Source organism: Vespula vulgaris, chromosome 12 (assembly GCF_905475345.1).
Source record: "Vespula vulgaris chromosome 12, iyVesVulg1.1, whole genome shotgun sequence".
NCBI classification, from domain to species: domain Eukaryota; kingdom Metazoa; phylum Arthropoda; class Insecta; order Hymenoptera; family Vespidae; genus Vespula; species Vespula vulgaris.
This window is the reverse complement of record NC_066597.1, coordinates 3,165,172-3,177,689: the sequence shown is the minus strand read 5'-3', so window position 1 is coordinate 3,177,689 and position 12,518 is coordinate 3,165,172. Positions and strand designations below refer to the sequence as shown.

Genomic DNA, 12,518 nt, shown 5'->3' with positions numbered 1-12,518 from the left:
TTACTTTTAAAAGTCAATTATTTTCGAAAACTCGAGTATCCTTTCTCGTTTAGTCCGATTAATTTCTCTTTTTCTTTTTATCTGCTTATAAAACTACAAAAGCGTAAGCTTCAAAACGATCTAAAAATTCTTGAGATGGTGCAATTTAAAAAGACAAAAGAAAATTCTGAATTTTACAAAATCCGACCAGTTGTGTAAATTATATTTTATTGCAAATAAAAACTGCACTCATGTAAGTACGATTTTCTTGTGATCAATCGTGTAAATAAGAAAACTACTAAGCTTTAAGATAAACTAATCGTAAAAGTTGTTGATTAAGACTAGACAAAATAAAAATATATAATATATATATATATATATATATATATATATATATATATATAATACATCAAGTTCTGAGAGATTATTTTCGATCGTCGATCGTCGATCATACACGCACACGTATATACACACATATATACAACATGCAGCATACACACAGAGAATGTGTACAATACAAAAGCGTTGTGATATCCGATATTAATCGTTACATTGGAATTCACTGCATTGTTTCAACACAACGACCGATGGAACGGTTCGTTCATTGCAACACGCGGTACATAGTAATCCGATTTGATGGAACGCTACCGCGGCCGTTTAAAAATCGAAATTGGCTTGGATATATATATATATATATATATATATATATATATATATACATATATATATACAGATACACACATGATACACACACAACATATATATTTGTATATACGTATGCATGCATGCATGTATGTATGTATTGAAAACTAATCGTGACTAAATACGAGACCTTCATGGATGATTGTAAACAGAAAGAGAAAAAGCTATACGTGATTGTAATAACAACAGTTTTTCGTTGGACACACGCAAAAAATTAAAAAAAAAAAAAAAAAGAAAGAAAGAAAAGAAAAAGAGAAAGAAAAAATAAAAACACAAGAAAAAGCGAACAAAAAGAATCGCAACAAAAAAAAATTGAAAAAAGAAAAAAGAATATAAAGAATAGAAAACAGCGAGATAGAGATAGAGATAGAGAGATAGATAGAAAGAGAAAGAGAGAGAGAGAGAGAGAGAGAGAGACACAGAGAGAGAGAGAGAGAGAGAGAGAAAGAGAGAGAAAGAGAGAGAACGAAAAGCCTTTTACAACTCGTATAGCTACAGTAGAAAACGAAAGTAGGCTGGAAAAAAAGAAGAACGTGACGTAACACGTTTTCGACGTAGCTGCATAAAATGTTTCCACCGTTTCCTGCGATGAAAAACGAACGATGCACGTTGCTCTCTCTCTCTCTCTTTCTCTCTCTCACTCCTTGTGTCTAGCTATCTCTCTCTCTCTCTCTCTCTCTCTCTCTCGCTCGCTCTTTTTTTTTCTGTTCTCGTTTCACCGGTAACACAACGCCTAAGCGAATTTCCTCCGATAGAGACAACTTTCCTCCTACGCGGGAAAGCTTCATAAAGAGGGATTTACTCGACAAATTTACGCTTTTATTAAAACCATGAAGAGAAAAGAGAGAGAGAGAGGGAAAGCAACGAGAAACGAAGGGAGGAGGAATGCAATGAGAGAGAGAGAGTACTGTGAATTTTCAATGAATTTAGTAGTATATATTATTATATCGTTAGTCTTTACAACAACGATTTTGTTATTTTGATATGTTTCCTTTCTCTTTTTCTCTCTCACACACAAACACACACACTCTATCACTCTCACTTTTTCTTTCTTTCTTTCTTTCTCTTTCTGATTTTCTTTCTCTTTTTCTTTCTTTCTCTGATTCTTATATGTATAGAAACAGAACGTATATTAAAATATATTCTAGTTAACTCATACATATACCTCAGAGAACCGACGTAGTAATACGTATATCCAGTAGTCATGACAATTTCTAGGTTATGTATACAAACGAGGATGATTCGATATCGACTCTTACGTTCGATCGATGTATCGTCGCCATCTTGAAATGGCTTAATTTTCTACTAACAATAACAATGTGAAACGTTCGATTCCATACAACGCATTATGCTTATACACAACACACACACAGATGCATACATACAACATGTGAACTCACTGTCTCTCTCTCTCTCTCTGTCTCTGTCTCTCTCTCTCTCTCTCTGTCTCTCTCTCTCTCTCTCTCTCTCTCTCTCTTTCTCACTCACTCACTCACTCACTCACTCACTCACTCACTCGCTCATTCACTCACTCACTCGCTCGCTCACTCACTCACTCACTCTCTCTCTTCATAGGCACACACTCATACATATATGTATATATATACATATATCTACATTAAACTCACCAAATCAAGTTGAAACTCAAGTTCATCGTTTTTGTATAAACCTTTCGACCACGTTTCGTGTCCGGCAGCACCGTTGCTGCGCATGTCCGTAGATCCTTCGACCATCATCGACAGAACATCGAGACGATTCCTCTCCGAACACGTATCCACCGTCTCCATATTACCAACACTCATTTATTCGTTCAATGTTTCACGCAATAAACGTACAATAAATCACTCAAAACGAACCTATTTTAACAACGATATTTTCTAACGTAACCTAACGCGTGTACAGACACAACACACACGGCCGGTCGCAACGTGTTACACCGGCGCGACCGGTCGATGTCACTGCGCGTTCGGTCAACTTCGTAAACGCTCGAGATATTCCGTCGGCACTGCCGTACGCGTATTTTCCAAGGCCCCGCGTCATAGACGCTCATTTCAATTCTCTCTCAATCGAACCGAATTTTTTCCCCCCGTCGATTTATTTATTTGTTTATCAACTCGTGTATACGTTCATTCGTTCATTTATTTACTTATTCCTTCGCGTTATTATAAGAATTTTATTTATTCGACGAATATCAATTTCGTTGTCCTCTCCCGCTTTTTAATTATTTAAACGAATTCGTTCGTCCTGTTTTCTATTTTCTTTTCTTTTTTTCTCTCTCTTTCTTTCCTTTCGTTCTTTGTTATTTTTTTATTTTTTATTTTTTTATCTCTTACTTCTCCTTTTCTTTTCTTTTTCCAAGCAATCATCGAGAGTCAACTGACAAGTGACGTAATTATTATCGATTATTTAACATCGAGTATTGTATTACTTTCTCATTTCTCATTTAATTTTCACATTCGGGTAGTTTTTAATTTTCTTCTTATGTAACAGGGCGGTGGACGAAAGTTTTTAGTTTTTGATATTAACAAAAAATATCGATTACTCCTTTCCGAGACGCTCTATTCTATAAATTATTCTTTTTTCGTTTCTATCTTCTTTTTCTTTCCCATTCTAAACGACTGATACACTTGAGCCACTCCGTGTATACACATATGTGTGTATCTGTCTCATTGTGCATGTGTTATATATACACATACATACATATATATATATATACACATATTTTTTTCTTTCTTGAATTGTTTTCTACAGCTTCTACGCGATATACAACTCCTTTTCGTCGGCGTACGCAGAAAAATAAAGCGTGAAAGAAAAATAAAACATTTAGTTATAATCTGTTTCTAGATTCGATCGTTTAAAGGCACGATATGACATTTGAACACGTCCGAATCGCGTGAGCCGTTTTATTTCCGGAGTTCACGACGTCTTCGTGACGTTTCTCCTTTCGGTATATAGATCATAGGTCACAAAGAGAACGTTCTTTCTCTCCTCCCCTTCGACGTACAATTATATTTCTAATCTATAATATAGTTTCTAGATAATATTGAAAATCATTATATTTCGTTTATTTCCTTCCCGAGTGTGTCGTTCACATATCAAATTTTTTTTATCTCTTTCGTATCAAGGCGTAATCATCGGATATAATGAAATGATGATGATGACGATGATAATGATATATATATATATGTGTGTGTGTATATGTATGTTGTACGTATGGAAAGAAGAAATAAAAATAATAAAAAATAAAATACAAAAAGATATATATATGTATGTATCTATTATCGTTATCAATGTTTAGATATAAATAGTACGAATTAGATATAAAATTGCGAAAAAAAAAGGACAAAAATAGAAATAAATCGTTTGATATCGAGAATAATTTTGCTTGTACATAATGTGTAGAAAGATAGAAGATGAATACGACACGTGACACATGGCGCAACAGGCGGTGGTAGTAGACGCATCTCCATTAGAATTTCAAGTAGCTTCTCTTCTAGTCCTATACTCCTTATTCTTTTTCTTTCTATATTTATATATATATATATATATATATATATATATATATATATATTAACTCGTAAGAAAACCATTCCTTATTTCAAACGACTTTCACGTTTTTCTTTCACCTCTTTATCGTATACATAAGAATAAAAAGAATAAGAAACTTCTTAATAATAAATTTCGAAGAGATTCTTTTGGATTATATCAAGAAAAACATTCTAACGTTACAGACAAAAAGATATATATATATATATATATACGCACACACATGTATTTTCTTTTACAACTCCAGAGACATTCTAATCTGACAAGACAACAATGTTTTCTCGAATAAAATGTAATTCCAAAGAAAGCTAAGTTTCAGAGAAAGCCACGATATTCGTGGTTGTCACTGTTGTCTCCACTTTTGGGAATGTAGGACAAAAATGGGGATAGAAGGGGAATAGCTTTTCCTCTTTTACGTCACGAACTTATCACGAAATGTATTCCGAGGGGAACCGAAAAAAAATACAACTATATCTTTATTTCTCTCTCTTTTCTTTTTTTTTTTTTGACGAACATACTAAACGAATTATTACTTTTCATATTCGTTACTAACTTCGAACAAATAAAATCTACACACACACGTACACATATATATTTTTTTTCTTTTTTTGCTTATAAGAATTTTTTATAATGATATATGTATATATCATTTTTAATGAATTTTTCTTTTCATTTATATTCTATAAATATCCCTTCTCTCTCTCTCTCTCTCTCTCTCTCTCTCTATTTCTTTCTCTCTTCCTCTCTTTCTTTCCTCGTCATTCTAACGAGTTAACCTTCTTGGTTGTTCTGCCTTTAAAAAAGAAGTTCACGAAGGGCGCAGCTGCAGAAGGGAAACGTGTCGTTCTGCAGGGGCGATTAACGAAACTATCGTTTAACTCTACAACGGGACTACTAACTCGAAGGGGGAAAACTCGAAGGGAAAGACGAACAAGAAAGAGAAAAAGAGAAGTAAAAATAAAAAAAGAAAAAAGAAAAGAAAAGAAAAGCGAAAAGAGAGAAAACCGGAAAAAAAGGACAAAGAAAAAGCAAGCAAGCAAGCAAGAAAAAAAAAAAAAAGAAAAGAAAAGAGGAGAAATGGACGCGGGAAAAAAATCGTTAAAAATTTTACAAGAAAGCGACCGGTAAGGATAAAAAGGGAACGAGAGAAAGAAAATAAAGAAAATAAAGAAACTTAAAAAAGGAAACAAAAAACAAAAAACAAAAAATAAAGAAAGGAGATAAATGAAGAAAGAAAATTGAATGCTTTTAAAACCACAGCTGTTAAACGTCCAAATGGAAGGGTAATAAACGTGTCCACCAACGGGTCTCGATATTAATTAACGCCAATAATGAGAGTTATTTTGTGTTTGGCTTGGCACACGTTCGTTGCGTTCATTGCATTCGCTTAGAGTCACGCGAGCCAATGTATATAAACGTTCATTTTCCACTTCCCTTCTTCCATCACCCTCCCATCCCGTTTACCACCCCCTCCAATTCAACATCCTTGTCTACTCTCCTTCAACCAACTACTACCTCCCTCTCGAGCAACCCCTCTGTGTCTCCAACAACCACGCAACCTGCTGAATGTATATCTTCTTTCTCTCTCTTTCTCTATCTATCTATCTCTCTTTATCTCTTTTCTCCCTCTTCCATCCCCTTTCTCTGGCATGGCTTCGATTTCAATGAAAACGAGCCATGATATCGATTGCGACACGACATTTGTTTCCTTTTAATATATTACTTTGCAAGAATCTCTCTCTCTCTCTCTCTCTCTCTCTCTCTCTCTCTCTCTCTGTCTGTCTATCTGTCTGTCCTTTTTCTCTTTCTCTATCTGTATCTCTTTCTATATATTCTGTATTTTACTCTCTATCCACGTCTAACCCATTATCGACTATATAATACAAGTGAAAATACAACGTACGATTCGTTCGAAGAGAATATATGGAAATTAATAAAAGTCTATCGTTCATTTTCTTCGTCTCTCTCTCTCTCTCTCTCTCTCTCTCTTTCTCTCTTTTTTTTTTAAATCATTCGTATAGAAGAGAGAAAGAGAGAGAGAGAGAGAGAGAGAGAGAGATGTAGGATCGCGTTAGTGTCACAAGAATTATCGATTAAACGTCGATACGTATTATCGAAGTTCACCCCTAAACGGCATATATCCTGTGATATTCATCCCCCATTTCTGATGTCCTCTTTGCTAACGCACTCTCCCTCTCTACCTCCCTCTATCTATCTCTCTCATTCATATCTCTCATTATTCCTTTCCATTTTCTATCAAGCTTCTTGGTAAATGAAGGGAATCATATATGTACATTTATGTGTATGTATACACGTATGCATATATGTAAGTATACATATGTATGTATCTCTGTGTGTGTGTGTGTATACACGTCGTTGATCGATACGTCAGATCTTCGTGCTTTTGACGTTCCTGGCATATACTCCGAAAGATTTGATGTGGATCGACTAGCATGAGAGCGAAAAAAAAGAAAAGAGAAAAAAAGAGAAAATAAATAAAAAAATAAAAAAAAAAAATAAAAAAAGTAAAAAAAAAAAAAAGAAAGGAAAAACAACAAAAGAGAAAGAGCGAATGAAGTGAACTTGATAGACTGAATTTTTTGATGTGCTCGACGAAAAGAGAGAGAATGAGAGAATGTGTGAGAGAGAGATATATATATAGAGAGAGAGAGAGAAAAAGAGAAAAGTAGCGTGACCAGTGGTCATAGTTTTACACGCTGCCACACGCAAGTACCACACCAGCTTGACACTTCACGGCTTGACACGCTCGTTCTCACTTATGAGTTGAACTCTCGACGAGTTACGAAGAGCATCAATACGTTTCTAAAAATAAAAAGGACAAAGTCGTTTTGATACTTGTCCACCACCGTAACAACCCCGAAAATTCGAATAAAAAGCTTTCTATCTCTTAACTTTTTCAAATAAAATAAATATACGTTTATATCCAATGTCATGTATAATGATGATATTTCTTTTAACTCGTTAGACGTTGATATTAAATTTCAATAATTTAATTCACCGATATAACGATAAACTATAAATAATTTGTTATATAATACAATGATAAAACGATTGTATAAAATTAATCGTATAAAATGATAGACATATACATATATATACTGTAACTAACATGTTTATCGGTTAATCGAGTTATGAAGATTTGTTTAGAAATGATTTTTCAATTTTATAAATCGAATTTTAATAACACGATTCATTGTTATAATAATAAACTAATAATTGTTGTAATTAATATAACGATAAGTGATATTTAATTCGATTATAGAAAATTATATAAGAGATATTAAATTCAAACGAAAAGCTTTTTATCTTTCTTTCTTTCTATTTCTTTTTCTCTTTTTCTCACCTTTGTCTACCGTTCACAAAATTATGAGATTTCTTCTGACTCATTTGGTAGAAGAATTTCAATAATCTGATTAATAGAATAGTTAACCGATAATAATAGTGATTCATTATAATAACAAAAAGAGATATATACGCATGATTGTACAAAATGACAAGAGATATCAAATTTATAATGGAAAAAGCTTTCTGTCTTTGTCCATATAATTTTTATCCTTTGTTCTTGAAACAATGCGATTTCTTTTGAATTATTTTCTTCGTTCCAAGTCGTCGTATTTTCAATAATCTAGTTAATACAATAACAAATATATATGTGTGTATAGTATAATAATTCATATACTAATAAAAAGATCTGTACTTCGATCATAGAAAATGATAACGGATATCAAAGTTGAAAAATTGCTGAGTAAAGTCCGACGTTCGATTAAACATAAAGATATACTGTACTACGTCGTTGGAAAATTAATAATAAATTAATATACATTATTCCGAATGAATTCAATTGCGAAAAGAGGATAGAGAAAAATTCTAATGATAAACATCGACGATATTTCTATATAGTACTATATCCTCTCTCTCTCTCTCTCTCTCTCTTTTTCTAGAATTCTTTATTAATATTATTTATACGTTTTGTTCAGATAAAATATCGCATAGATTAAATGGAATGGCTCTGTATGGTGGTTAACAAATTACTATAGCAAATAAAAAGAGCCCAAGAGAGAAAGAGAAAAAGACAGAGCCAGAGAGAGAGAGAGAGAGAGAGAGAGAGAAAGGAAATATAAATGTGTAATTTAATCGAGGATAAATTTTCAAAAAAATACAAAAAAAAAAAAAATACAAAAGGAAAAAGAAAAGAGAAAAAAATTATATTTCATTTTTTATCGGTCTTTCGCATATCGAATCGTTTCATCACCCAAGGATTATTCGAAAAGTGTTGAAAATATCTCTGCGAAATGTTCCCAAACCAAGTGTGGTACAGTTTATGGGTTCGATCGCGGTATTGACGATGGTTATCCGTGCGTAAACTTTACAAGCGGTCTCGTAAATGGCCCTGCGCGGTTTTCATTAAAAACTTCTCTCCTTAACCTATTAACTGGAAAAAGTATATCGAACTTTGTCGTTGTTAAATAATAATAATTCAACAGAAAAAATATCGAGGAAGAAAACGACGGCCGAAAAAAAAACTTCATCGATTGTGACTTCGAAAAGGAAGAATGGAAGATGAGAAAAAACGAAAAAAAAAGTGGGTACAACAATAATTATATATCACGAAAAAAAAAAAAAAAGAGAAACTACATACGTTCGTATCGCTTTCAAAATGTTTAATTAATTGATTTATTTAATTATTTCACATAATTATCCTGTCTCTTTTAATAATTCTATTACGTTTATATTTGAAATATTTTTCTATGTATTTTTGAAATGTCAAAAATACATCTTCTCTCTCTTTCTCACTTTCCTCGATAAATAATTTTCTCCTGATGTCCGACAAAACGCATATATATATATATATATATATATATATATATATATATACACAAATGCATATATAATGTGTGTGTGTTGTATGTATAGCTGAAATTAATCGTAGCTTCGTGAATACTTTTATTACGAATCATTGATGCATTTTAATAAATGAAAGCGTAATTTTCAGCGAGACTGTAATCAATATGTGGAAAATGAAGCCGGTGATTACGCTGCATTGACGATGATGCACGATATTATACGGGTATACAAAATGATACGATATTTCGAAATTAAAATTTAAGAGAACAAAAAGAAAAGAAAAGAAAGGAAAGAAAAAATGAAAAAAAAAAGAAAGGTAAAAAGAGAAATAACATTAGTAAATAATTTGATTTCCGGCAGGAGGATTTACTTTTCAATTCAAAAAATACAATAAAAAAATATATATATATGATATAAAAAAAAAAAAATTAAATGCACAAGACAAACAATATAACTATGTCACGTGTTAAACAGTTATATCATAAATTAAAGTCTTCGTAATCTTACCGATGATCTAATGCAATTTCTAATCTCATAAAATTTCGATCTTTCCTTATCTAATCTACGAAATAATTTTTTGCCAAGATTAAAATGAGTTCGTGTTGGGACAATGATAACTCTTGAAAATACAATACACGTAATTTTCATCCCTAATGCGAATTATAAAAAAAGAAAAAAGAAAAGAAAAAAAATTCCTAATAACGCCTACACGATATATACCCAAACGCACATACACACACATATACATAATATATATATATATATATATATATATATACATATACACATACATACATATATATATATTATATAACAAAAGTAAAAGTAGTACAAACGCATTAACGATATTACTACTAGCTCTTCTGCAGAATCGATTTTCTTTCTTTCTTTCTCCCTTTCTCTTTTTCCTTTACCAACAAGAACGAGGATCGATAATAACGCTGCATAAAATTTCACGGCGAACGTACGAAGAAGAAAAAGAAGAAAAAGAAGAAGAAGAAGAAGAAGAAGAAGAAGAAGAAGAAATAGAAGTAGAAGAGGAAGAAAAAAAAAGAAAAAACAACTGAGAAAGAAAGAGAAGGAGGAGAAGAATGAGGAGGACGAAAGCTGATAGAAAGGTTGACAAGGCCGTTTAATAAATTGGGTGGTAGAATACAATCTATAGAGGAGGCTCGTGTAGTCGATCTCGTTGCTATCATGAAAAGGGCTAACGGAGGAGGAGGAGGAGGAGGAGGAGGAGGAGGAGGAGGAGGAGGAGGAGGAGGAAGAGGAGGAAGGGAGGATAGGGAGGATAGGGAGGATATAGAATGGTAGAAGGGGTTGAAAATACCGGTTATTGATGAACCGACTGGCCTTCCATGTCCACTATGAAGAGAAAGAGACCACGAGAATGAGAGAGAGAGAGAGAGAGAGAGAGAGAGAGAGAGAGAAAGAGAGAGAGAGAGAAGAAGTTAAATGCATATGATACTAGTCGTATGGTAACGTATGGTAGGCTCATACTGTACTGCTACTACTACTAATATTACTACTAATACTACTACTACTACTATCATCTCACATATACACGTATACATACATATACACCATCGAATCCTGCTCCAGTCTGCTCATAACGTATTTTGACACACGCTGGCCCAGCTCGGAGGCGTGATTAATTACATCCCTCTTATCTCCGGCGAACGCTTGGCTTTGCCAGAAATAAAATAACCGTGCACGCGAATAGAGAAACGTATCGGAGAGAAAGAGTGAGAGATAGGACGGGTAGGTGGTGATGGTGGGAAAGAGAGAGAGAAAGAGAGAGAGAGAGATATAGGGTGGTACAGAAGAGAGATTGAAGGTCTAGAGCGTTAATCGAACGTGCGTGTACTCGAACAACGGCCCTGTCAAAAATCCATCCGTATATATAATACGATTTTTTTCTTCACCCCTTTTGTTTTTCGTTATATATTTTTTTTCTCTCTTTTCTTTTCTTTTTTTTTCGATCTCTCTCTCTCCCTCTCTCTCTTTTTTTTTAGTTTTTTTTTTTATCCAACGTTGTACGTATATATAGAATAATGCAATCTGCGAAAGGTATACGCGGCGTTGGTGGGGTCGGCTGTTGTGTTTTCTAAAAATTCTCTTAAAAAAGAAAAAAAGAAAAAGATCGAAATAACAATATCGCTTCGACCGTCATTGTTTCGTTTTCTTTTTTCTTATTCTTTTTCTTTTTTTTTTTTAATTCTCTTGAAAATCGAATGACCAGAAGGAAATAATTAATAGGCGCCTTCTTTCTTCCTTCTTCCTCTCTTTTTTTTTATTTTATACTTCTTTTGCACTTATTCCATTTACGATTTCGGAAATATTCAATGGAATTTTTATGGAAGAATTAATAAAAAGTTTGGTCGTTCGAGTTTTATCGAGTAAGGAAACACTCCCACAACCCCTATATCTCTTCGTTTCTTTCTTCCCTCTGTCGTTTTTTTCTATTTTTTTCTTTCTTTTTTTTTCGAACGACGAAACGAGTAAGTTACTTCGATCGAGACTATGATCGAGAGGAGAGAGACTACCAGGGGTGTTCGAAGGGGAAAGAAAAAGAGAGAGAGAGAGAGAGAGAGAGAAAAGAAAAAGAAAAAAAAATAAATAAAAGTCAATGTTGGGGAGAAGAAGAGGTGGATGGTGATATGCTTTTGGAAAGCAGATACGTTGGACAGTGATCGATCAACGGGATATTTATTCGCGACGCTAATTCATTTAATATGACTTCGATCAACCATATATATACATATGTGTGCGTATGTATCTGAGTATCTATTTCTCTCTCTCTCTCTCTCTCTCTCTCTCTCTTTCTCTCGATATATATATATATATACATACATATACATAGACATTGGAAACAAAACGGATCAATAAATTTTTCCAAACCCTCCTTCTCTCTCTCTCTCTTTGTCTCTCTCTCTCTCTCTCTCTGTCTGTCTCCCCTATTTTCTTTCTCTTTTTAGAATCTCATTTTACTTATCCATTACACCACACTTTATATTATCAATGATAAACTCAATACTTCACGAAGAAAAAAAAAAAAAGAATAAAAACAAATAAAACAAATATATACACGACGATAAATATATATTCATGGAATAATAATAATCACTCAATCAATTATCGTCCTTTATTCTTGAAATTAGTTGAAAGAGGATACAAAGATTAGAGATAGAAACGAAAGGATATGTCCATCTAAGTCTATACTAGTACGGTCGAAGGGCCAAAGAGAACGTCAGAGAAGTTTCAATGCCCACCTCTTTCCTCGTATTCTACAACCTTACACACACACACACGCATATATATATATATATATATATATATATAGGTTTATATTTGCGAATCTAGTAGTAGCTAGCAAGACGAATCCAAACATAACGTTGGAACTTAGAACGACTATCTGATCGTAA

General features: G+C 33.2%; 1 protein-coding gene across 22 annotated transcripts in view; it reads right to left on the bottom strand.

The window, feature by feature from the left end:
• Nucleotides 1-12,518, bottom strand: part of LOC127068236 (polypyrimidine tract-binding protein 1) — a 390,025-nt gene that overhangs the window by 88,555 nt on the left and 288,952 nt on the right. Inside the window, exon 1 of one of the 22 annotated variants that reach the window (XM_051004122.1) lies at nucleotides 2,310-3,416. The exons of the other annotated variants lie outside the window; for them this stretch is intronic. Within the exon in view, the coding sequence (XP_050860079.1) occupies nucleotides 2,310-2,483 (174 nt within the window). The 5' untranslated portion in view covers nucleotides 2,484-3,416. Of the gene's footprint in view, nucleotides 1-2,309; nucleotides 3,417-12,518 lie in introns of those variants that run through there. 22 annotated transcript variants of the gene reach the window in all.